General features: G+C 46.0%; 3 protein-coding genes across 9 annotated transcripts in view; all 3 read left to right on the plus strand.

Moving 5' to 3' along the window:
- Positions 1 to 2,175, plus strand: part of LOC122895870 (transport and Golgi organization protein 1 homolog) — a 99,776-nt gene extending 97,601 nt beyond the window's left edge. For 5 of the 7 annotated variants that reach the window (XM_044233632.1, XM_044233631.1, XM_044233633.1 and 2 more), the window contains 2 exons: positions 1,491 to 1,638; positions 2,050 to 2,118. In XM_044233632.1, the coding sequence (XP_044089567.1) occupies positions 1,491 to 1,618 (128 nt within the window). In that variant the 3' untranslated portion in view covers positions 1,619 to 1,638; positions 2,050 to 2,118. Of the gene's footprint in view, positions 1 to 1,490; positions 1,639 to 2,049 lie in introns of those variants that run through there. The other 2 variants (XM_044233634.1, XM_044233635.1) reach the window with 2 other exon arrangements.
- The window catches only part of LOC122895869 (transport and Golgi organization protein 1 homolog), an 82,327-nt gene continuing 58,864 nt past the window's right edge, over positions 2,126 to 25,588 (plus strand). The window contains exons 1-13 of the mRNA XM_044233628.1: positions 2,126 to 2,195; positions 6,630 to 6,761; positions 11,651 to 11,672; positions 12,452 to 12,531; positions 12,763 to 12,837; positions 13,185 to 13,295; positions 13,790 to 13,853; positions 14,019 to 14,157; positions 23,464 to 23,565; positions 24,210 to 24,270; positions 24,379 to 24,414; positions 24,495 to 24,562; positions 24,686 to 24,780. Of these exons, the coding sequence (XP_044089563.1) occupies positions 2,190 to 2,195; positions 6,630 to 6,761; positions 11,651 to 11,672; positions 12,452 to 12,531; positions 12,763 to 12,837; positions 13,185 to 13,295; positions 13,790 to 13,853; positions 14,019 to 14,157; positions 23,464 to 23,565; positions 24,210 to 24,270; positions 24,379 to 24,414; positions 24,495 to 24,562; positions 24,686 to 24,780 (991 nt within the window). The 5' untranslated portion in view covers positions 2,126 to 2,189. The remainder of the gene's footprint in view (positions 2,196 to 6,629; positions 6,762 to 11,650; positions 11,673 to 12,451; positions 12,532 to 12,762; positions 12,838 to 13,184; positions 13,296 to 13,789; positions 13,854 to 14,018; positions 14,158 to 23,463; positions 23,566 to 24,209; positions 24,271 to 24,378; positions 24,415 to 24,494; positions 24,563 to 24,685; positions 24,781 to 25,588) is intronic.
- On the plus strand, positions 15,639 to 21,933 carry LOC122895871. Its single transcript, XM_044233638.1, has 2 exons — positions 15,639 to 15,757; positions 20,909 to 21,933. Exon 2 carries the CDS (start codon positions 20,910 to 20,912, stop codon positions 21,753 to 21,755), a length of 846 nt encoding a protein of 281 aa, XP_044089573.1. The 5' UTR covers positions 15,639 to 15,757; position 20,909; the 3' UTR covers positions 21,756 to 21,933.

Raw genomic sequence — 25,588 nt, forward strand, 5'->3', positions numbered from 1 at the left:
AGGCGCCCCTAATTTCTTAAGTGTGTAAAATCTGTAGTGATAACTCTCTTTTAATTTCTGATATTGGAACACAAAAATTTTATATTAAAGGATGATCATCCAAGTGTTTTGTAAATTAAAGAATTAAAAAAATAAAAGCCTCCAACAATTAAAGATTAGTAAACTAAAAAACTTTATCATCTTGACAGAAGGAACTACTACATGGCCCTTAAAATGGTATGAAAACTCTGATGAAATAATACTGCATGCTTATAGGGATAACTAAAGTTTGAAAGATTCATAATATCAAGTGTTGTGGAGGGTATAGAGCAAATAGAACTTTTTAATTAATTTTATTTTATTTTAAATTCCAGTTAGTTAACATACAGTATAATATTAATTTCAAGTGTAGGATTTAGTGATTCAGCACCCAGTACAAACTCCAGTGCTCCTCAAGTGCCCTCCTCAATGCCCATCACCTATTTCCCCATGTCCCCACCTCCCTTCTGGAGACCACCAGTTTGTTCCTGCAGTTATAAGTCTTTTTCCTGGTTTGCTCCCCTCTCTCTTTCTCTTTCCCTTTTTTCTTTATGTGCATTTGTTTTGTATCTTAAATTGCACAGGAGTGAAATCATATGATATTTGTCTTTCTAAGACTGACTTATTTTGCTCAGCATAACTATGCAATTGGAGCTTTTATTGAACTTGTATTCAGCTTCCACTGTGGTATGAGTATAAGTTAGGAATTTGAAAACTGTGTGGTAATAACTTAATGAAGCTTAAACTACGTATACCTTATGATTCCGCATCTCTACTCCTAGATATTTATCTATCATAAAATCCCTACAAGTATTCAGCAACAAACATGTACAATAATGTTTATAGCAACTTTATTCATGTTATCCCAGATTGGAAACAATTCCATTCTCTCACCAAAAGTAGAGTGGAGAAGTCCATTTTAGGTATGTTCATAGAATGGGATTCTACATAATGATGAAGGATGAACTATTGATACAGACAATGACATGTGTAAATCTCACAGGCCTTATTTGGAGAGAAAGAAGTTAGATACAAAGACGTACAGACCGAATGACTCCATTTGTCTCAGTGAGCAGGGAAAATCGATCTATGGTTTTAGAAGTCAGAATAATGGTTGCTGATGGCAAGAGACGAAAAGGTAAAACTTAGACCCGTTAGAGGGAAAGGCAAGTGAACTATCAGAAAGAGAAAGTAAGAAAACAGTCCCACGTACAATTGGATAAAATAGAATAAAACACCTAGGAATCTAATTAACCAAGGAGGTAAAAGACCTCTATACTGAAAACTACCAGACACTGCTACAAGAAATCAAAGAAGACCCAAACAAATGAAAACATAGTCCATGCTCAGGGGTTGGAAGAATTACCATGGTTAAAATGTCCCTACTATCCCCAAACAATCTATAGATTCAATGCAATTCCTATGAAAGTTCTAATGGCGTGTCATGCATCCTCTTTCCTGGATGGGAGCAGTGCCTTGGTGTGAGCTTTCTGCTCTAAACCACGTGAATCATCCCGTGATCCTGCAACCACTTTCCAGGACTGGCTGGCGAGTGTGGAAAGATCCTCTCTCTGACCAACGACACCACAGGAGTCCCTGAAACGCTCACACTTGGATGGGGTAAATGCAGGGTCAGATGCAAACATGCTAATCTAATGGGGACAAGTATGCAGTATTCGCATAAATTTTCAAGAAAATGTTAAGAGTTCCATTAGGTTTCAGGTCAAAGGAAGCTGCTTGAGTCACGCCCCAGAGCTAGGACAAGGCTAAATATTCACCCTCCTCCCTGAGCAGAGGCAGCGAGGCGAGATACTCTGGGGAGCATGCGAGTGTTGTATGTCTCAGCACGGAGTGTGCACTCTTCATGTTTGGGGCCTATGACAGAGCCAGGTCCGAGGTATCTGGCTCCCTGTGATAGTTTTCCTGCAGTCCAGGGGTAGATGGGATCCTCCAAAACATGAGACCTGAGGGCCTGGGTCTCTTGACCTGGGCAGCTTCTCAGAAACCAGACAAGAGCCATTGATCCTGCAGGAACCGCATCGGGCGCACGGAGGTGGAGAAAGCCCTGAGGGAACATCCGGCGTGGCAGGATCAGCTGTGAGGAGCAGCCAGGACCTGATTGGAAGGAGTTAAGGAGGACACAGAGGTCCTTGTGTCTGTTGTTGGCACTAATGCAGGTATGGGGATGCCTTGGAGGGAGGCCCAGGGGACATACATGTGCATTTACACCGTGTGGTCAGCAGAGGGCAGTGTGGCCTCACCCGTGTGTGTGGCCTCACCAGTGTGTGTATGTGTATGCGTGTGCGTGTGTGTGTGTGTGTGTGTGCACGCGCCTGATGGTTTGCCATCAAGAGCTGTATCTTAGGTATGCTCTGTAGACTGCGTTGAGTTGCTGTGAGAAGGCTGGAACCTCCTACTCTGGTTGTGTATTTGTTTGTTTTTGCCGTTTGGTCCTCCTTTGCTTTCTCCTTTGTTCAGCCAGTGGCTCTGGGCCGGGAGTGTGGAAAGGAAGGAGAGAGCACCCAGAAGAGGGAAGAGGGACCTGGGTTGGAGGGAGCAAACAGGAAGGATGGCCAAAGTTCCAAAGAGGACCTGTCGTTGGGATGGCCCGTGGTGGGGTATCAGGGGAGAAGGGGCTTTGTATCAACGAGGTCACCTGTGGCATCCATGTTGAGGTACTAGGGGCAAAGGCAGCTGATTGGTGGAGAGATCAAAAGGGTTCTAGGTTGCTAAGGAAACGTTCAAACAGGGGAAGGTTTGGTGGAAGTTGGATTCTTCATACCAACTGCTCCTGAGAATTTACTTTACCTGCTAATTTGTCCTGCTGACCTCGTGCTTTACTAACCTGCTGACCTCCTAACCTTTGTGAACCCTGCTCCTTCTCCTTGAATACTTAATCTGACCCTGACACTGTCCTTGACCCCCTTCTTCTCCTGACCAAGGCTTTCCCCATCCTACCCCCTATTTCCTCCCTATTCCCATCCTTAATTACCACCCTATCCCCTCCCCACCCCTCCCTAACCCTCCCACTCTTCCCTCCCCTGCCCCCCATCTTCACCTCCTCCCTGGGGCCACAGTGCCCCTTAAAAGGGACAAGAACATGATGGTGCAAAGGCTAGTCTTCTGGCTCCTCGTGTTCCCATATCCCAGTTCCCCAAACCCAAATGTGAGTAAACATGACACTTCAGTGGTGTCTTCCTTCTTCTTATTTTTTGAAATAGGATTTCTTTGAGCAGAAGAAGGGGCACAGGTGATGGGGAATGGCGCGGGCGGGGAGGGAAAGACAGAATCCCAAACCAGTTGTGCATAGAGCCCAGAGCCCAAAGAGGGGCTCAATTTCAGGACCATGAGATTATGACTTGATCCAAACCAAGACTTGGTCACTTAACTGACTGAGCTACTAGTGGTGTCTTCCTTCTGACTGGGTTCCTTCACATGGTGGTTTCATAACAGCTTTTTCATGGGGTTCCTGATGGGAACCTCAGAAGAATGATAGTTCTTCCTGAAGACCGGGCACAACAGGGAAGGTTTTTCAGTCAGCCTTAAGGGGTTGTGGCCACAGCCATTTCCATCATGTTATGGGTCCTGTCTGTACTCCTTGGTCCCAGAAGAGCAACTTTGGTAGGATGGAAACCTGAACACCCCAGGTTTATAGTGTCAAGAGGAAGGATTTGTGAAGATATGAAAGCCATTGAGCTCTTTGTCCTAAATAGGGGGCTTGTTGATATGTACATTCTATCTCATTAAATTGTTTTTGACAATGTCAGAACTCTAATTTAATAGGAGCTAGGGGTGTTAGATGGGCCCCTGGAAGCCCAATGATGATCCTGCTTCAAGCCTGGTTGTCGCCCTGGACCCTCAAGGACGACAAGAAGCCCCGGTCAGATGTATCTTCTCTCTCTTTATTTCCGCAAGCCTACATACTTATATACGTTTACATGACCAATCAGTGAACAAGGTGACCAATAAGGGGCCAAACAATGGGGAGAGCCAATGAGAGTCCTGTTACTATGCTGATTAAATTTGAAACAGCCAATGACTATGTCCTCCTTTAGGCGAGCTTCACCAGAACCTTTGTTGTTTACTTGCAGCGTATTTTGCTGGCAGTGAGCCAAGCGCCATCTTGTAATGGCGGGGATTTTCCCGGCTGGAGGCGGTCCCCGACACCTGGTAAATTCAGGGTCCATATTCTGTATAGTTGGTTTTCCTATCAGCACATTGTTTATATTTGTCATGTTTGACAGCCCTGGGTATCTGAAGCTTTGTTGTTGGGACTAGAGTGTTAAAAAGTGAAAGGTCCTTTGTGCTCTGTGCTTCTGGGTTTGTTGACTTTCAGCAGCTTCTGAATCATCCCTCTCCTTCTGGTCTTGGAGGCTGTCCCCAGGGACCATGTGTCCCTCCTGGTCCATGGAGACCTGAGAATCCCAGAAGACACTAAGGGACCGCATCCTGCTGGGATATATGTCACAGGAACATCACTAGGAGTGATGTGATCAGGGAGTGAATGAGTTGTTGTTCTTTCTTCGGCCAAGTTTGTGCAGAGTGTGTTGGTTTCCCCAAGATAAGAAGGTTCTGGATATCCTTAGGATTGTCCAAATATAAAGAAATAAGTGGTTCCCAGCATGAATATTTCACTCTATGATGAAAAAGTAAAACCTGTAACCCCAGGAGAGAGAGAGGGAGAGAGAGGTAACAGGGGACACTCGTAGAAATCAGTAGACTTCTTTAGATCTGCTTGTACCAGATTATGAAACAGGGGTCCGGAAGTGTCATTGTTCAAGAAGGACCCTTGCATTGAGGCAGACCTATCCCATGTGAAGACCTCTAGTCAAAATAGGCTTCATTCTGTTTCACTGGAGTCTTCAGAAGAGGGAATTTCTTGGTCGTCTTGATTTCAATTATTCCCTTCTACCTAGGCTGCATCTCATGGATCTGTTCACCTTTCTCATTCTACCCCATCTCTGAACTCTTGCCTAAACTTACTGCTCTTGCGTTTCCCACCTCCACCTGCTCATGGCCGCTGTCGAGAACCTAATGTTTTTGGCCCCACTGGCTGTCATCTAGTGCAGAGTCAGCTACTCGTATCAGCATTCAGACAGCTGCCAGATGTACTGAGTGCCCACGACGGGGTGCGTTTTACAACCCTACAAGATGGCCTCTGTCTCTTGTGCATTTGATACCCATGATCAACCATTGTCTGACAGCTGCTGCTCTCTTTCAGACAGTGGATGTTCAAAGACAGTGTACGTTTCCCGCTAGCACACATTTCTCTGACCTCAGCTGTGTGGGCTGAAGGGGAAATTGTTACATATTTCAGGAGCTCCTTTCTAGAGAGGTGTGTGTCCACAAAATTCAAGCTTGGTGTGATCTAGTAAGAATTGCATTGTTAGTGTCTTTTAACCTGTAATACTTCTAAATCTAGTTTTTGTAAAATGATGTGTTCTTTCCTTGGTGTTCATATCCAGGAATACTGTATTCTTTTAGAATTCCCGGGCACCTGGGTGGTTCAAGCAGTTAAGTGTCTGCCTTAGGCTTGGGTCAGGATCCTAGGGTCCTGGGATTGAGCCCTGGTTGGGCTCCCTGCTCAGCTGGCAGTCTGCTGCTCAGTCTCCCTCTGCCCTTCCCCCCTCTGTCTCTCAAAGAAATAAATACATTCCTTAATACTTTCTCTCTTTAAAGAGTTAAATTTTATAGCTTTTATTGCCCGATTTAATTACAATACTAAGCAATAGGAACAGGATTTCCTTTCATCGGCGTTTTGGAGATCCTAAATGTCACAGATAACCTTAGAGCACGCATGATCACCTGATTATGCAAATCGTTATGTACTTCAGGAATCGGACATCTTGGACTGTGATTCAGAAGCAATGTGAGCATTGAAAGGAAACAAAAATGTTTTCAGAAACTAAGCAATAACTCTAAGTATAATTTTTACTGGAAAATAATTACATATCATATTAAAGAGCAGCCTCCCTTTTCTGTCACGAATGTCCTAATCTATAAACATCTGTCCATATAACATGCTCCTTTGTACCTCTAGTACATTATATTCATGCTTTCTCTCATTCTTCCATAAATTTTGGGTGTAGTTTTGGAAACGTACCAAAGGAGTTTATCCAGCTCCTTCATGGATGTGCAGTAGAAGTCACTGACTTCTTACCTATTCTAAGTTTACATTGACTTTTCTTGTGTATTTTATGTTGGCTTATCCATTCTCAAGTTCTGTTAGCCATAGAAACAAATTTGCAACGTGCTTGTAGGTAGAGTAAGATCTCTTAAGATTTGTCTATTAGATTTTGCCTACAGCTTCAGTGTGTTATAATGTATATGTGATGACAACATCTTTTCAAAGGATACTGTTTGTTGATATTGAACATAGGTAAGCAACAAGGAAACCATCACCGTGGTAAGATGATAAACACACGTATCACTCCCCAGAGTTTGCCCCAGCTCCTTGGTCATCCCTCTGTGCGCCTTCCCCTCCAGGAGGAGATAGGTGAGAGGTATGCTTACCTCCTGGAGGCCGGTTGAGGGTTTGTAAAGTAGATTCTTTGTGACAGATACACAGTAAATGTCTTTGAGATTCCTCATTGTCTCAAATGGTATTTCAGCTTGTCCTTTCCTTGCCTGACCATTTCTGTGTTGGCCCTGATGTGATTGAAGTTCTGTGGAAGCTTCTCATTATAACTGCCTGCTTGGGAACCTGTGCCTTTCTCATTTACCTGTGGAGAACCATCCTCCCTGTAAGTATACTAATGTACCTTGTGTACTTTCATTCATAAATAAGCAGAAAATTTTATAGTCACTGGATATTTTTATGTCCATTCAGTACTACAGATTTCCCTCTAATATGTCCATTTTGATGATCACCTAGATTGATGCAGCTTTAAATTTCTATTGAAGTGTCTTCTTGATCCATATGTTCTTTTTTTTTTTAAGTTCAAGCATAATCGTCAAAGAGTGTAATGTTAGTTTCAGGTGTACAACATGACTCCACAATTCTGTACATTTCTCAGTTCTCGCCAAGAGAAGTGGACTCTTCTTCTCCTTCCCCTCTTTCCCCCTTCCCTCCACCCACCTTCCCTCCCCACCTTGTCTTCTTTAGAAGTGTGCTGTTGAATCTCCATTTTGGGGCCATTCTCCAGCTCTCTGTGTTCTCAATCTCTAGTTTGAGTCATCTGTGGTCTGAGAGCATTGTTTCCTGTAGTTTCGATTCCTTTGGTGGTTCTCATGTGTTGTATGGCCCCGACTATGGCCTCTCTCAGTGACTGTTCCACGTGAGCTTGAGAAGATTGTCTATACCTCGTCGTTGAATCATGTATTCTGCCGAGGTCAGTGGATGCAGCGGATGGGTGATGCTCGCCAGTGCACCTGTGCTCTCATGTTATTTGTGTATCTCTGGGTCTGTCAATGACTGATAAGAGGGTTTTGAATTCTCCAGCTGTAGGAATGGATTCATCTGTTCCCACCAGCAATATTTTCCGTTTCTGCTTCATGTGCTCTGATTCTCTGTTGTTGATGCATGCACATTAGAAATTGTTGTGTCCTTTTGGAGAAATGGACAATGGAGAAATGGAGACCCCTTCATCATTGAAATAATGCCCGTCGTTATTCCTGATGGTTTTCCTTACTTACTCTGAGGTGTGTTTTGAAGGATCCTTTCACTGGCAAATGGTTTCTAGTTCGATGTTTCTTTCAACAGTGTACACATTTCATCCTTCTTCATGGCATCTTTTCTGAAAAGAAGTGTGATGTCGTTCTTATCTGTCTTCCTCTGGAGTAAGGCGTTACTGCTCCCCTCTCCCCCTTCCCCTACCCACTCCCAGCCCCTGCTCCAGGTTTGCAGAACTGTTTCTTTGTCTTTAATGATCTGTAGCTGAATATTCTATAACAGACATTATTGGTGTTTTTTGTTCATTGTTTGTGTGTGTGTTTTTGTATTGCTCCTGCTTTTGATGTTTTATTTCCCTGGATCTTGATTTGGAAACTCCATTAATTTCAGAAAATCCTCTGTCATTATTGCTTCAAATATCTCTCTGTCCACACTCCTATAGGAATAAGTATTCCTATTATGTGTGTGTTACACATTTTGCAGTGACCTACCAGTCTTGGATTTTCTGTGCTGTCTTTGTAATTTTTGTCATTGTGTTGCTTTTTTTATTATTAATAATTTTTAAAATTTATTTGACAGAGAGAGATCACAAGTAGGCAGAGAGGCAGAGAGAGAGAGGAGGAAGCTGGCTCCCCGTCGAGGAGGGAGCCCAATGTGGGAGTCGATCCCAAGATCCTGAGATCATGACCTGAGCTAAAGGCAGAGACTGAACCCACTGAGCCACCCAGGTGCCCTTTCTGTTTCCTTTTTGGAAGTTTCTACTGGATATTCTTTCCTGTCAATGATTCTTTGCTCTGGTTTATTTTGAGCCTCTTCATGAAGCCAGCACAAGCACTCTTGATTTATTGGTGGTGTTGTCTAGAATCATGTTACAGTCTTAGAGTTTCATATCTATGCTTACATGTACCACCTCTTTTTCCTCTTGTGCACTTTTCCCTTAGATCGAGTATCCTACATGGAAGGGACTTTAAAGCCCCAGCCTCTAACCCATCCCTTCTGCCACAAGAAGTGTGATTCTCGTGCTTGCTCTCATGGTTTTTACCTGTAGCATGTCTTGTAGGGTTGTGTTGAAAGCAAGATACTGTGTCCTGGTAAAGGAACTGAGGTAGGTGGGTGTTAGGGTGAGGTTTTCTGCTCCTCTGGCTCAGGGTTAGACTGAGGTATTCATCGGTGAGGCAGGGAGAAATGGCACTGGAGTCGAGTATTTGCCTCACCTTTGTGGCTTAGTCTCTGGGAAATCCTGAGTTAGACTCTGGTGACATGATTTCACTTGAGGGCTGATCTTTCTAAGAAGGAAGAACGCTCGAGTTTCTTTCTCCATGGGAATACTCCTCCATCTCCCTGTCAATGGAGAAAACTTCCCTTCAAAGAGAAAAGAAAAATATTATGTATTCGGTGTAGCCATCTACCTTTACACTTCCCCTGCCTCTGGGGTTGGTGACAAGGGCCAGGGGAGCTCAGAGGTTCCTAATCAACATGTGAAATTAAAGGAATAACTATGGTTGTCTGATTGCCCTGCCCTGATGCACTCTCCCCACCAACATTATGATGACTGGTTTGTGATAGCATGGTGATATTCCAAGATCCTGGCAAGATGTGGGGGTTGGCCTCAGCCTCTCATCATCCCGTAAAACTGTTGAATGGGGAAATATGTTCATGGTGCAAAATGAGGTCTTGCCTAGATGTTATTGAGCTCTAATAAGACCAGTGTCACTCGAGTCTGAATTGCCTGGCTCCCCTTTTTGGAAACATCCGCTTTCTGTGGTGGCTTATGCTTCATCTGTCATCATGGGCCACTCTTTTTTCTCATTCGATGGCTTTTACTTCTTTTTGATGACATTCCATTTCTCATAGTCTGGGAGACTTCATAGCACCTGATGTGCTCTAACTGTGTGTGAATTCAGTAAACAGCCAACTCTTTGGAAAGTTTCAGAAAATCTTTCTAGAGAAGGAAAGAGTCATATCTTTGACACAGCTTTTGCTCCCTTGCCTTCCTGCCTCTCTGCCTTCTTTTTTCCTTCCTTCCAAGACTTTTTTTTTTAAGATTTTATTTATTTATTTGACAGACAGAGATCACAAGTAGGCAGAGAGGCAGGCAGAGAGAGAGAGGAGGAAGCAGGCTGCTGCTGAGCAGAGAGCCCGATGTGGGGCTTGATCCCAGGACTCTGGGATCATGACCCGAGCCGAAGGCAGAGGCCCCAACCCACTGAGCCAACCAGGCACCCCCCAAGTTCCTTCCAGGGCTTTACAATAGTCCCAGGTTCTATACTCCAGTGCAGATATTGTGTTGCAAAAAAGTTAAGGAAATATGCTAAGTGAAATAAGTCCAGTAGAGAAAGTCACTTATCATCACTTTCACTAATTTGTGGAACATAAGGAATAGCATGGAGGATATTATGAGAAGGGAGAAGAAAACGAGTTAGGGGGGCAGAATCAGAGGGGGAGATGAACCATGAGAGACTATGGACTCTGGGAAACAAGCTGAGGGTTTTAGAGGGGAGGGGTGTGGGGAGATGGGTGAGCCAGGTGATGGGTGAGCCAGGTGATGGGTAAGGAGGGTACATGTTGCATGGAGCGCTGGGTGTTATACACAACTGCGAATCCTAGAACACTGCACCAAAAACTGATGAGAGAGACACAGGACCAGAGCATGGGGACACAGCTAGATCTCGGGATGTCGCAGCACAGGGGACCTTCCTAAAGGAAAGCTCGAGAAGCATTCACAAAGGAAAGGAATCAAAAAACAGCTGGCCGATTTGGAATCCTGGCTTAGCTGGAACCCATACCCCGCTCCCCAGACTTCAGAAAGAAATGGCCTGGAAACTGGAGATCCAGCCCACCATACTGCAGGTTTGGTTCATGAACCACAGAGCAAAGCTGAGGAGCCAAACAGCAATTAGCTGGAATAGAAGTGAAGACCAGCTCTTCCAAGGGACCCACGGATGTCCCTCCGCTTTTCCCCATGGTGCCTACCAAGCTTCCCTGGTTTATACAGATCGCCTTATACCTTGCTTCCAACGCAGCATAGGCTTCAGTCTGAAGTTTCTCCCAGACCATTGTGTTGGCCACAAAATAGTGCATTCTGGGCGCTGCCAAGACCCCAACATCTATTCCCTTTGTGCCATTAGGGAATCTCAAATTCTTCCCACATGTTTTACTGCTAATTCTCTTGGCTCTTCATCTCCACAAAGAACTTAATGAGCGAAGCCAGACTCAAAAGGTCACACATACTGTAATGATTTGCGACGATTCCCATCTGGGAGATTCAAGAACCATGCAATATGGATGCATCCCAGAAACATGTCCCATGAAAGACAAAAAAGACACACAAACACCTGTAGGGTAGAATTGAGTGGAAAGAGGCACTCACCAAACTGACAGTGATGGGTATGTTCTGTGTTGTAATTAGCATGGCAGGAACCTGCACTAAATTCATCCAAGGACACAGAATAGCAATACTCTATTACATACACCACAAAAAGCAACCATGGGGCAGGCTGAAGGATCAGCCGTGGTGGTTATCATTTTGTGATCTATAAATGTACCACATCAACACACTGTACACGTTATACTTGTAGCTCAGTAAAGCTGGAGACAGTGTTTAAATTCCATCTCAGTAAATATATACAATGAAAAAAAACCTAACACAAACTGCATGGTTACTAACATTAAAAAAAAGCTAGGGAAATGGTGAAATAATGAATAAGTTGTAAATATCTGCATGATCCCTTGTCAAAATTGAATAGGTTGAACACTGATGCAATAGAATGTGAATAGATTTGGGACTCAAAAGGAAGTTATACACACTTGTGCTCTTTATCAGAAATGGATTGTGAACTATGATGACTTAATCAAGAAATTCCAATGTTGTCTTCTTTTTTAATCCTGTGAATTCCTTCTGCTAAGCAAAGTGATTATTTTAATATCCTTGGATTAAAAATTTGGTATCTAGCTGAACTATAGATTTTTACTTGTAATATGTTCTGAAATCCAGCCCATCTCTGTTTCTTCCTCTCTTAGGTAAAGCCTCGACAACATGAAGGTAAGATTTTCAGCTTCGGCTTTCTTCGCCAAAAATTTTCGGTACCAGTGTATGATGTGGGTATAATCTGATGAGGGATAAATATGGTGACTCCTGATGTCTCACTGACTTGTTAAGTCTTGCAAATGGTTCTCTTCCCCATGGGGAGTCTAAGTGACAATGTGGAGGGAGTTGCCCTAAGAGACCAGGAGGAGGAACACCTCGTGGGACTAGGGAGAATACAAGGTGTCATTTTGCAGAGAGATGTTTAGGAGGCAAGTGATGATCACAGCCTGAGGTCTGGAGGGAGTACTTTGTCATGAGCTGGCTCTTGGCGAAATGTCAAGAGGAGAAAGCTCTCTGAGTCTAGCAAACAGGCTACACTTGGAGAAGAAGGCAGATCTTGCCACGCAGAGCACGTGTCATGGGAGAGGATCAAAGCATGGTTTTGAGTCGGAAGTGGAGGGAGCCTTTCCTGCCAAGGGAAAATGAATGGAATCGAATGTGTGCCAGCGGGGATAATGGATAGTGTCTGGGGCTCATGGATTGTGGTGATTCTGAGGTGCTGGCTGTTGACGGCCTGGGTGGCCGACAGGCGCTTTGGAAACCGTCGAATGCCGTTGTTCATCGCTGTGAGTTCTTGCTTTCTTCAGGCACAATGGGAATGCTAGCAAGTTAGTGACACCCACGTGTCAGAGAATGTGTCCCTGGTAGGATTATTCAATCCCACTGGGATTATTCAGTGTCGCTGGTTTTGCTAATTATCTTAAAATTCTTTTTTCTCCTTTCATTTCCTTTAGACCAAATAAAGAGTAATATTAATCAGGTGCAAAGGGAAATCAAGGAAATTGAAAAAACCATAGCCAGTTGGGAGGAGAAGGTATGTGTGCCCTTTCAAATATTTTTTGTGTTTTCATTTTGGTTCCCTCCTCCTCGGCTAGTTCATTCGATTGATCTAGTTCATGGGATCCAGAGTGGTCCTTGAGTAAGAGAAGCTTGACAATGTAGAGCACTGCCTCTCTCTTCGAGAAAGGAGTTACACATTGTTAGATAGGATTCTCTAACATGATGCTATTTTGGGATTCTGATTCCTTTTTCCTATGCTTTACAGATCAGCGAAGCAAAGAACGAAGCGCAAAGGAAGAGACAGCCTAAGGTTTCCCTTGGCGAAATAAATAAATGGAAAGTAAGAATCCTTTCTTTGCCCGGATTGTGTTGTAACAGTGGAAATAAAAATAATGAATTACTCTTATTATTATTATTTCTAAGATTGATGGATTTGAGAGAAGGAAAGAGTGAGGGGAGGTGGCTTGAAGGAGAGAGAGAGAGAATCCCAAGCAGACACCATGTTGAGTGTGTAGCCTGCTGCAGGGATCAATCCCATGACCCTGAGATCAGGACTTGAGGCCAGTGAAAGCAGGAGTCAGACACTCCACAGACTGGACCATCCAGGTGCCAACCAAGCGCCCCAAGGAATGAGTCCTTGTTCCTCATTCAATACATATATATATATTTCCATATATTATCTTGAAGGAGAACATCAGAAAGGTGGAGGTCATCAATGAAAATTTGAAGGACACCCTTCGTCTTAAACAGGCTCTCTCAGAAGTTGTGAGAGCCAGAGATATCCAGACTGTGGATGTGGTAAGAGGTCGATGTTAGTTGTCCTAGAATGCTGCTCCGGAGGCTTTTGACTCTGTGGGGGAGGTGAGTGCAGTGTACCTGTGAGCTGTTTACGCAGTAGAGAGTGGGCGTCTGGGCACTGCAGCTTCTACTGAACAGTGAGCTGCAATTTCACTTGAGACCACCATGATGAGGTTTGCCACTTCAAGGTCTAGGAAGTATGGTTTATTTCACAGTTGGGTAATCTTCACATCATTCAGAGCTGCCCTCCACATTATGTAGAAAATCCCACAAAATATGTGAGTGATGAAGGGCGATAGCAAGTCCAATTATATAGTAGAAGATTTCTTTTAATATCTGTTCCACTGAGAAAGCCATTTGTGTGTTTTTTGAAATGAACCAGTTGTCTTACTTTCTCCTTATTCTATTTATGCCTCAAGGACTTTCTTTGTTGCCCTCTCTGATGCTGTCCTGCTAGGTGCCCTCATAGGTCTTTTCTTACATCTGTCTTAAAGGTCCAAGATGAATTGGATGATGAAGTGCTGAGAGCCGTCACATGCAAAAACCAAGAGCTGAAAGGTATGTTGTTTAGGGGGAAGAAATCTCCATAGGGTGGCAATGAGTTTGCATCAGGCAGGGAAAGAATTCCTTCCTGCCTTCACGGTCTTGCCCTTCTCCTTCCCCATCAAAACCAAGTTCTCAGGTCATGGCACAAACACACAAAAGGAAACTCATCCTTTACAGAGAGCGAAAGGTTCCTGGAAGACCGGTATAATGCCCTGAGTTCTAAGAAAACAGCTAAAGAAGCGGAATTGAACCTGCTAAGGAAGAAAGTGGATATGATGGTGGAGTTCAGTGAACAACAAAAACGGACTGCAGAAGAGTAAGCTCTTGCTGTGTTGTCATAAGTACCGTTGTATAAATTTATGTGGCGTCAAGTCTAGATAACTGTATTTGGAACTTCTGGAATTGGATCGTACAGTACTTTTGCCAAATGCATTTTGTAGAATTGTGCCTGCCCTTTCTATTTTGATAGGTGTAACCTGCATTTTCCTTTCTGTTCTAAGGAGTTGCGCGGGCAGGTAGCAGCATTAATCACTTGGATGCCTGGATCCCCTCTGGGTCGGCCTACACTGTCCTTTCAGGTTCACTCTCCCCACGTGCTTTTACCGCTCCTGCATTAGGTCCCATTCTTGTGCAGCATGAGACTTGGCTCCAGAATGTGGAGAGAAGACTGGAATTCTCTTCCTGCAGAAACCAGGAAAGTTTCTTTGTGGAACGTGGGCTGGGGCTCCAGCAATACTGGGTCCCTTCATCTGGTGTACAACTGAGATCATTCGGTGCAGCCCAGTCGCTAAGAAGGTCAGGGTATTTCCTGTCCAAGTGATTTTCTTTTTTTTCTTTTTTTCTTTTCTTTTTTTTTTTTTTTTTTTAGAAAAGATTGTACATTTACCTATTTGACAGAGAGAGACACAGTGAGAGAGAGAACACAAGCAGGGGGAGTGGGAGGAGAGGGAGAAGCAGGCTTCCCGCCGAACAGGGAGTCCAATGTGGGGCTCGATCCCAGGGCTCTGGGATCATGACCTGAATCAAATACTTTTAAGCAGATACTTAATGACCAGGCCACCCTTGTGCCCCTCCACATGTTTTTCTAGGTGGAACTCTCCCGGATCCCATCCAAAGCCTGCAGTTTTACTAAGTCTCATCTTTGCTGGCTGAACCGGAACTTTGCTTGTTGCATGCCAACCTGTCCCCAAAAGGTTGCTTGCTCTTTTACTTTGATTCACTCGCCTGTTCCAGAATTCAGTGATGTGTCCTGGGGAGTTTGGCTCCCACTGCCAGGCTGGCTTTCTCCTAGGCTTCCTCCTCCTCCATCTGGTTCTCATGTTTCCTCATGTGCTCTTTCGAAATTAGGTGCACTCACAAGTTTGCTCTCTTGTCCAGTGTTTCCTTTTGTTTCTCAGGAGGAGATCAGGACGTTGGAGGCCCTCATTTGTCGGGAGCCACGCTGGCAGATTAAGAGCAAAATGGCGCATGCGCTTTTGAGGAACAAGATGTGATTGGCTGACAGCTTATGTAAGAGGTGAATGAACACTGCGGGACCCTTAGGTGGTGGAAGGGAATGATCATGCGCGCGCTGCATGATAGGGCTGCTCATTGGCTATTACAAACCGTATATATGTGCATGAACTTCCGTGTAGGGGAGGAGCTGCGGGGCCCCGGGAGCGGTGGACCAGCACGGGTTCCCGGCGCTGTGGCGTGGTGCGCCTGGCGGAGACCCCCGGGGCCCCGGACGGGGCTGCTTCCAGCGGGGCGTCCCAGGGACAGGGCTGCCCCCAGATCGCGGCGCAGGAGAGCGCAATAAAGAAGCTTGCCACCCTGTGTGCCCCCGGGTCGTTCTTGATGGTGAGAGCGACACGTGGTGCCGAAACCCGGGAACGCTTACGTGGCGGGAGGACACACGGGAGCTAGGCAACGATAAGGTAAGAGTGCACCTATTTCTGTCTTGTGACAGGGAAGTTCCTTAGGGACGAGAAGAGTAAAGGTTTCCGGAATGGGAAACGAGATGGCTAGGTATAGAATGGAGGGGCCGTTAAGGGACCTTCTTAAGGCAAATGGCACACCCTTAAAAGCAAAAACGGCCCGCTCATTTTTAAGAGAGGTGGAGGAGGTCGCTCCCTGGTTCCTAGAGGAGGGGCTGCTGAATATTCCGCAATGGGAGCATTTAGGGGAAGATCTCAGGCGCAGTCCAAATATCGCACCTGGAATTCTTGCCGTGTGGTCTTTGGTGAGGGTCTGCTTACAATCTACACGAGAGCCCTTAAGGCAAGCAGTGCAACAGGGAGAGGAAGTTTTTGAGCAGGTGAAGGAGGAGTCCCGTAAAGGGTCCTCACGAGACTCCGATTCCGAAAGTGAAAGCTCAGAAGGGCTCTCAGAGAGTGAGCTAAATGACATAGAAGAAAGGGAGGAAAATAGAAGGGAGGAATCACAAGGTCTACAGGCCTTAGAGGAGCTTAAAAAACAGCTTGAGAAAAAAGAGGAAGCACTAAGGAAGGCCATGGCGGAGTTAAAATTGCAAGAGAAAGCTGTGGCACAGTTAAAATTAAAAGTGGAAGCTACAGCGATGGTGGACCCTACTCTTCCGCATCCCGGCCCAACCGCTCCACCTTATGAGTGGCCTCCACCTTATAGATCTAGCTGTTCCAGAACTTGCCATTGTCCAACTTGCATTGCTCAAAACTGGAGGGAGGTTCTTGGTCCAGAAAGGGGGTTTTTCCCCGTTATGGAGGATCAGAATCAACAGAGATATCACCAACCTCTGGACTTTAAACTAGTAAAGCAATTAAAGGAGGCAGTCATGTCTTATGGGCCCCAGGCTGCCTTTACTGTGTCCCTGGTAGAAACTATAGGGAGCCTTTTCCTCACTCCTGAGGACTGGGGCAACCTAGCTAAAGCGGTTTTGACTGGAGGTCAATATTTGGAGTGGAAGATCCAAAATCAGGATAACTGTCAGGACACAGCGCGGAGAAATACAGCCGCAGGTAATCCTCAATGGAACATAGACATGTTAACAGGCACAGGACAATACCTCGGATCCCATGCACAGAGCAATTATCCACCTGGAGTGTATCAGCAGGTAGCAACTGCAGCTTTAAGGGCTTGGAAGACTCTGCGGGGGGCAGGAGACTTACAGGGGCAACTGTCCAAGGTGATACAAGAACCAAATGAACCTTATGCAGACTTTGTGGACAGATTAATGCAAACAGCAGGCAGAATGTTCGGGGACGCGGACGCAGCTATGCCATTGGTCAAGCAGCTAGCCTTTGAGAATGCTAATAAATGGTGCAGGGAAGCCATTAGGCCTTGGAGGGCGAAGGATTTGTCAGCGTATATTAAAGTCTGCAGAGACATCTCGGGACCAATGGTCCAAGGTCAAGTTATGGCCGCCGCCTTCGCACAGGCCTTACAAGGCGCTGGGGGGACTCGTCCCAAAGGGTGCTTCCTGTGTGGCCAGGAAGGCCATCTGAAAAGGGATTGCCCAAAACGAGGGACCCAAGCGGGGGGACAGAAACAGCCGCAGCCAGTTAAGTTTGTAAGGCCAGAAGGAGCACCCTTGGCTAAATTGCAGGGAGGCCCTAAACCGCAACTTTGCCCGAGGTGCAGAAAAGGAAATCACTGGGCTAGCGAATGTCGCTCTGTGGCTGATATTGAAGGAAACATCCTTCCCACAAATAATTGGGGAAATGCAAAAAACGGGAAGCAGGGCCCGTCCCCCCGGGGCCCGAATCAAATGTACGGGGCGGTTATGACGCTGCCACAAGTGCCGAGACAATTGTACCCACCGACAGGCCCAGAAGAGCCACCTCAGGCTCAGCAGGACTTGACATCTGTGCCGCCACCAGATTGGTCTTAACCCCAGAAATGGGAGTGCAGGCACTGCCCTCCGACTTTCACGGGGGCCCACCGGAGGGCACAGTAGGACTACTTCTAGGCAGAAGCTCTTCCACCCTGCGAGGCCTTATTGTCCACCCTGGGGTGATCGATCCAGATTTTACAGGGGAGGTAAAAATCCTAGTGTCATCCCCAAAGGGCATCTCAGTTATCAATCCAGGGGATAGAATTGCTCAACTTTTGATACTGCCTAGTAAACATGACAATTATGAATCTACAGGCAGGCAAAGGAGTGGAGGGTTCGGATCAACAGGGACTTCTCTAGCCTGTTTAACAATGGACATGAAAGATAGGCCTATGACATTTCTAAAAATAAGAGGAAAACAATTCTGGGGACTATTGGATACAGGAGCAGATAAGAGTATAATAAATCTAGCAGATTGGCCAAAACAATGGGCACTCGTTAAGGCCAACCAAACTCTGAGAGGGTTAGGAGTAGCTACCAGCCCAGATATCAGTGCCTCCTCACTAGATTGGGAGGATGAGGAAGGCCATAAGGGAGTTTTTCAGCCCTATGTATGTTCTCTCCCAATAACCCTCTGGGGACGAGATGTACTTGGACAAATGGATGTTGTATTAACCACAGAAAGAATTTATAGTGACAATGCTAGAAATATGATGAAAGCCATGGGCTATAAACCTGGTCACGGCCTGGGCCCAAAAGGGCAAGGGACTCCTGAACCAACACCCATGGGAGGCCAGGGTTTTTCCCAGTGGCCACTGAGGCAATAAAGATTGAATGGAAGGATGACACACCGCGATGGGTGCCTCAGTGGCCATTGACAAGAGAAAAATTAACAGCTGCAGAACATTTGGTTGAGGAACAGCTTAAAGCTGGGCACTTACGTGAATCAATATCTCCCTGGAATACCCCCATATTTGTTATAAAGAAAAAATCAGGAAAATGGAGATTATTACATGATTTAAGACGAATAAATAGCCAGATGCAAATAATGGGACCCATCCAACTAGGTCTCCCAGTTGTCACTGCCTTGCCTAAAGATTGGCCTTCTATAGTAATTGATATTAAGGATTGTTTCTTTTCCATACCCCTACATCAAGATGACACAAAAAGATTTGCTTTTACCTTGCCGGCCATCAATCATACTGAGCCTGATCGCAGATATGAGTGGACAGTGCTCCCTCAAGGTATGGCCAATAGTCCGACCATGTGTCAGATATATGTCAGCAGGGCTCTAAAGCCATTCCGAAATGCGTTCCCAAATGTTTACTGTTATCACTATATGGATGATATTCTTATTTGTGGCAATGATGCGCAGACTCTCCCAGCTGCGCTGACCTATTTACAGCAACAATTGGCTATATGGGGGTAAACAATCTCCCCAGAAAAAATTCAAATGGGAAATTTAAAGGAATACCTAGGCTTACAAGTCTCCAATTCTATAGTAACACCACAGAGAATGCATATCCGTAAAGACCAGCTCAAAACATTAAATGATTTTCAAAAACTTCTAGGAGATATTAACTGGATACGACCATACTTAAAAATAACTACATCAGAATTGAAGCCATTATTTGAAATCCTGCCTGGGGACCCTAAATTGGATTCTCCAAGAGCACTCACCCCGAATGCCATCAAAGCTTTACAGTTAGTTGAAAATAGGTTAGCCCTAACGACAGCAGACAGATGTGACCTAGAAAAACCTGTATATGCCATAGTCATCCCATCCTTGGGATCGCCTACGGGAGTGCTATGGCAAGGAGGACCCCTACAGTGGATTTATTTACCACATAACCTTACCCGGGTCATTACCCCTTACACCACTGCGGTGGCTACTGTAGCTAACAAAGTCCTTAAGGCAAGCATACGAATTCTCGGAAGGCTGCCTGACATATGTGTAGTCCCTTATGACAAGAACCAGCTAGACATTCTTACAAACACTGTTGATGATTGGGCCATTGTAACAACCTCCTATCCTGTCATATTTGATAACCATTACCCATCACACCCATTAATTGATTTCTGTAAGGATACCCAACTCATTTGGCCAAAGACATGCAGGCTAGAACCCTTAGCTGGTGCCACCACAATATTCACTGACGGCAGTAAGCAAGGAACGGGTGCTTACGTCATTAATGGACAAGTTACATCTGTGGTGGTGCCTGCAAACTCAGCCCAACGAACTGAATTGCTAATGGTCATCATAGTCTTACAAAGATTTGGTGATCAACCCATCAATATAATCTCAGACAGTAAATATGCAGTTGCCGCCACTCGGCTGATAGAAACAGCCATTATCTCCACCAATCAATCACCTATCTCTTCTTTGATGACAAGTTTACAGGAGGCAGTGTTGGCTAGGCATGCACCCTTCTACATTGGACATATTAGAGCTCATTCAGAAATGCCAGGGTCTATGGCAGAAGGAAATAAAATAGCCGATGCTAATGCAAAATTTGATTTCTGTGGGACAATAGAAGAGGCTAGAGAATATCATAAAAAATGGCATGTGAACTCCCTAACCCTAAAAACACGATTTAATATTTCAAGAGCAGATGCACGTGATATAGTGAAAGGATGTGGTAATTGCACTGTGCACCTTCCTACACCCTCCTTAGGAGTAAACCCAAAAGGCTTGTTGCCTAATCATCTTTGGCAGATGGATGTAACTCACATACCATCCTTTGGTCAGCAACAATATTTACACTTAAGTGTTGACACCTGCTCTGGAATAATCAGTGCAACCCCCCTAAGGGGTGAAAATGCAAAGAATGTGATGACCCATTGCTTGCACAGTTTTGCATGCTGGGGAGTACCTAAAAACCTAAAAACAGATAACGCACCTGCTTACACCTCCAAAACTCTTAAGAGTTTTTTAGCATGCTACAATATTCAACATAGCACTGGAATACCATATAATCCACAAGGTCAAGGAGTGGTGGAGAGAGCCCACCTAACATTTAAAACAACCCTACATAAAATTAAAAAAGGGGGAATAGGGGAGGACTACAACACACCTAAGGATCTCACTAACCTAGTAACCTTCATTTTAAATTTTCTAACCCTGGACAAAGATGGCCTTTCCGCTGCAGAGCGACATTGGGGCCAGCAAAAAAAGATGCAAATGATGGTCAAATGGAAAGATATACTTACAGGCCTCTGGAGAGGCCCGGACCCGGTGCTCCGATGGCACCGAGGATCTCTCTGTGTTTTTCCTCAGGATGCACCAACTCCAATCTGGGTGCCAGAGAGGCTCACGAGGATGGTGGTCATGGAGCCTGTGGACCCTGTGGATGACGATGATGATAAATCTACATCCCAACACCAAGACAACGGCGGAGCCAGTTCAGCTGTGGGCTCTCGTGAAAGCGTGGCCGTTCCCACTGCCCCTGACAAATGAATCAGATATTCTACAAGTGGACTCGAACAATTTGCCGGTGTTGCTTCGCCACAAACGAGACTTTGGGATCACCGCAGCCGTAATTGCAGCCATTGCAGCGTCTACGGCCGCCGCAGCAATGGCGCTAACAACATCAGTACAAACTGCTGCAACTCTCAACAACGTCACAGGACTGGTGGCCGAGGCTCTCGCAACACAAGACCAAATCAATGGACATTTACATGCAGGGATTCTCATTGTAAATCAGAGAGTAGATCTAGTACAAGAACAGGTTGATATCCTGGGGTCATTATTGGCTATTGGATGCATAAGGAACATGCCAGGACTCTGTGTTACCCCAGTAACTTATGGTACCTGGAATCTCAAGTTCCAGAATTTAACCCGACAGTTGAGAGCCCAAATTGTCACCCTAAATGCCACTAAGGGGCCCATTGCCTCAGTCCAAGATTGGCTTAACATGCTGCAGCAATCAGTCTCGTTCCTCAAACAATGGGCCGGCCTGGGAGCCTTGGCCATCCTGCTAGTGATAGCCAATGTATTTATGATACGCTGGTTTTGTAGCCTCGGTCGTCGACAACGTCGACAGCAACAACTCATGGCCCAGGCCATGATGGCTCTCGAGGCTGGTACCTCCCCCCAAGTATGGCTAGGCATGCTAGACCGGTAGTCAAAGACGGGTAAGACTGATCCCACACCATAGCAACCTAAGACAGGGGCCCCTCGACCAGGAGGAGTACCCGATGACGGGTAAGCATGGGTAGTGAGGATCGGCAACCTAAGACAGGCACGGTCTCAGCCATCACATATAAATAAAATAAAAAAGGGGGAGCTGTCGGGAGCCACGCTGGCAGATTAAGAGCAAAATGGCGCATGCGCTTTTGAGGAACAAGATGTGATTGGCTGACAGCTTATGTAAGAGGTGAATGAACACTGCGGGACCCTTAGGTGGTGGAAGGGAATGATCATGCGCGCGCTGCATGATAGGGCTGCTCATTGGCTATTACAAACCGTATATATGTGCATGAACTTCCGTGTAGGGGAGGAGCTGCGGGGCCCCGGGAGCGGTGGACCAGCACGGGTTCCCGGCGCTGTGGCGTGGTGCGCCTGGCGGAGACCCCCGGGGCCCCGGACGGGGCTGCTTCCAGCGGGGCGTCCCAGGGACAGGGCTGCCCCCAGATCGCGGCGCAGGAGAGCGCAATAAAGAAGCTTGCCACCCTGTGTGCCCCCGGGTCGTTCTTGATGGTGAGAGCGACACTCATTCCTGTTGAAAAGCAAATCTGTTCCCTGTCTTCCCTGGAGACTCATCTTTGTGTTATCGCTTCCCTCTCCAGGGGTAGGGGCCGCTCTCTCTCACAGGCACCTGGGTTCTGTTCATTGCTAAGTTCTTGGGGCCGGTCTAGTGTCCTCACCACCTTTCTCTCTTCAACACCATATCCCTGGGCCACACATTGACTGCCGCTCCAGAAGCCATTTGCTGAAGGATCGTGGAGAGGTCAGAAGCAGATGCTCATGTCCTTCTCTTTCTCGAGGTTTTGTCTCAGTTTCTAAAGTCTTTTTTCTGCGCGTGATTCTTGACACGTGTCTGTTGAAACCTTTGAATCAACACCATGAACGAGAGTCTGAGGCAGCCCAGCAAACCAACCTTGCTAACATCACCGTTTGCTGCCTTCACCATCCTTGAACTTGGTCTTGTATTCGAGAAGGTTAACAAAATGGAGTTGACAGTTTTCCATCTGAAGTCTGTTCCCTGGACAAAACACCCTGAGTATGTGACAGTTCACATGGATTATTTAAGGACCTATTTTTGGCAGTACGGTTGGCCTTTTCCTACACCAGGGTTTTTCAAGTGGGGGCAGGGGTTGTACATCTCAATCCTAGAGATGTGTGGGAGTGAGTTTCCATGCCAGTGAAGCCCTATTCCGGAAGGTTCCTTTTGAGCTGACTGTGTTGCCCAACCTTGGTCTGAGGATCAGGGCTCCCCATGGAGGTGTGAGACTAATGATGGGCCACTGCTTCATCCTAATGGGTGTGGCTGGTCAGGCTTGGCTTTTCACTTTGAATTGAAATGAGCCTTCACCGTCTCAACCCAAAGACCAACCCTGAGAGGGCACAGAGTGCAATGTTATTTGGTGACATGGTGAATGAATTGAAGTAGGGAAGTATAAAGACAGTTCCGATTGGAGGGACTTGGCAGCAGTCAGAGTTTGATTGTTCTTGAATCCTAAATGGGGCCTTCATTCATCTCCTGTTGTGTTTTCAGTCTGTGCTTTTAGTGGGGACGTTCCAACCTAGGCCATCAAGTGTGCTTGGGAGGATAAATGGCAGAAATTCAGGACCTTGACTCCTGGACAATGTACATACCTTTCCCATCTTAGGAAGTTAGAAGAGACCATTAATGAATTGAATGCAACCAGGAATAAGCTGTCAGCTGCCAAAGAAAAGCTGAAGGTGACTGAAGATGAAATGGAGAAGTATAGGTAAGTCCAGACACTACCTACTACAGGCTCCTGAAATCCCTGTTCCCTTTGGATTTTCATCTTTGTACATTATTAGGACTCAGGTGATATACACAAAAATTCAGAGGATATATCCAGAGAGAATTAACAGCCACAGAAAGATAAGGTACAAAACAATTACATTACTAAACATGTCCTGATCCCCAGCGCTGGCGTGACCCTGTGGAAACGGGCTCCACACCAGTGTCCTTGGTGTCAGTTGTCCAATCTTGAGGAGAGCAGTTTGTCCTAAGATGAATCTTACGTATAAACGTTGTAGTGCCATCTGATGGTGATGGTCTTTGCAACCCTGGGAACCATGGCGAGGATAGAAGTTCAAGGAGAATAGAGCTTCGTGACAAAAGACACTTGTCATGTGATAACTGAGGGAAGGATTGAAAATGGGTAAGGAAATTATTCAATTCTGAACCTGCAGTGAAGCAAAACGATTAAGGAAGGCTGTAACAATAGCTTTGATCCTACTGTCCAGTTATAATCAGGTGAAAGTGGTCCTGTTTTGGGATATGTTGTATGAGGGGACTGATAGAGGAGGTTGGTCACTTGGGCAGATGAGGAAAATCACACCCCATGTTGGGTTTTGTCTGATGAAAACACTTGTCCCTCAGACAACAAGTGGAAGACATGGAGCACCAGCTGCCAGAGGCGGAGTTGACCTTCCAAAGCCAGGTAACCTGAGTTGTGCCCAACACACTGACCCCTTGGCGCCCCCTGCAGGTGACGGTAGTGGCCTTTAGAGCCCTGAACATGGGCTCTTGGTGTGCTGGCTTTTTTCAGATCGCAGTCCAGGAGAGGAATGCTGTGGCTAACTGGGTAAGTGTTTTCCTTTTCCTCGTCTTCTCTTGGGGCACAGTCTGGCACAACCGATGATGGGTGTGTTTTTTCTCCCACAGATGAGGGCTCGGGATTGGGAGAGGAGGATAGTGCAGCAGAGCAGGGAGAACGCCTACCTGAAACACAGGTGAGAGAGTTTGCCGTGCGTTTTTACGGTGTTTGGGGGGGTGACGGCTATGCTGTTTAGTGCCTAGGAGAGGACGTGGTGTTTTAATTCTTAAAAAATGTCCATTCTTTTTCTGTGTTCAAGACTGCGCATGATAGATGGGGAGATGCTGCCTGTGGGACCCACGCGTCGTGGACCGATGCCGGGAAGGCCTGAGTTCCAGAAGCCTCTGTGGCAAGGTAGGGAGCACGATGTGAAATGCAGCAGCCTGATTTCTGCTGTGAAACCACACGGTGCCTTTCCCATTCCTGGACACTTGCCCTTGTGACAGGTGGAGCTCACGTCCCTCCACACCTTCTCCCCGGCCACTCCCTACTGAAGAGCTGCGCCCGAGAAGGTGGGAGCCGAGCTCCCTTCCCACCTTGACTCAGGAGTCAAACCTTGGGGGGAGAAAAGACTATTTGTCAAAAAGGGCATTTATTTGCCTGTTATGGAAGGTCCTATATTTTTGTTTTATTGGTAATCTATGGGACCATATTCATCAATGAGGTATTTTATTCCTCTCATGCTGTCGGTGTCATGCCATAGCTTTATTGCTCCATCTGCCTGTGTTTTCTTGTTCGTGACTATAAACCGTCCGAGTCTGTTTCTTCTCTGAAATGTTTACTTGTTGGTCAGTGACGCATGCTAGTCTCATCCGCAGGCTGGACAAACGAACCGTCCTTTGTGGCCTGAGAAGAGAACGTGGGCCGTTCATGTTGGGGGTTTGTGGCTGTCACCCACCCAAGGCTATTCTCACTTAGATGTTTAATCTATGAAGAAAAAGTGATTTGCCTGATGTGTGTTGAGCACCCCAATTTTAGTGTTGATTTCCAGCCAGTTGTACCCTGACCTGTCCAAACGGGATGCATTACTTCTGGAAACACTGGAACGGGGGTCCTGGATTGTCTCCCGCAAGAGTCAGGGGACTGGTGTCTCTCCTAGCAAAGGAGTCACTTGAGTCACGTGGGAAACCCTCTGATAAGGGATGCGAGTGTGGGAAAGAGT

This window comes from Neovison vison, chromosome 14 (genome assembly GCF_020171115.1).
Source record: "Neovison vison isolate M4711 chromosome 14, ASM_NN_V1, whole genome shotgun sequence".
Taxonomy (NCBI): domain Eukaryota; kingdom Metazoa; phylum Chordata; class Mammalia; order Carnivora; family Mustelidae; genus Neogale; species Neogale vison.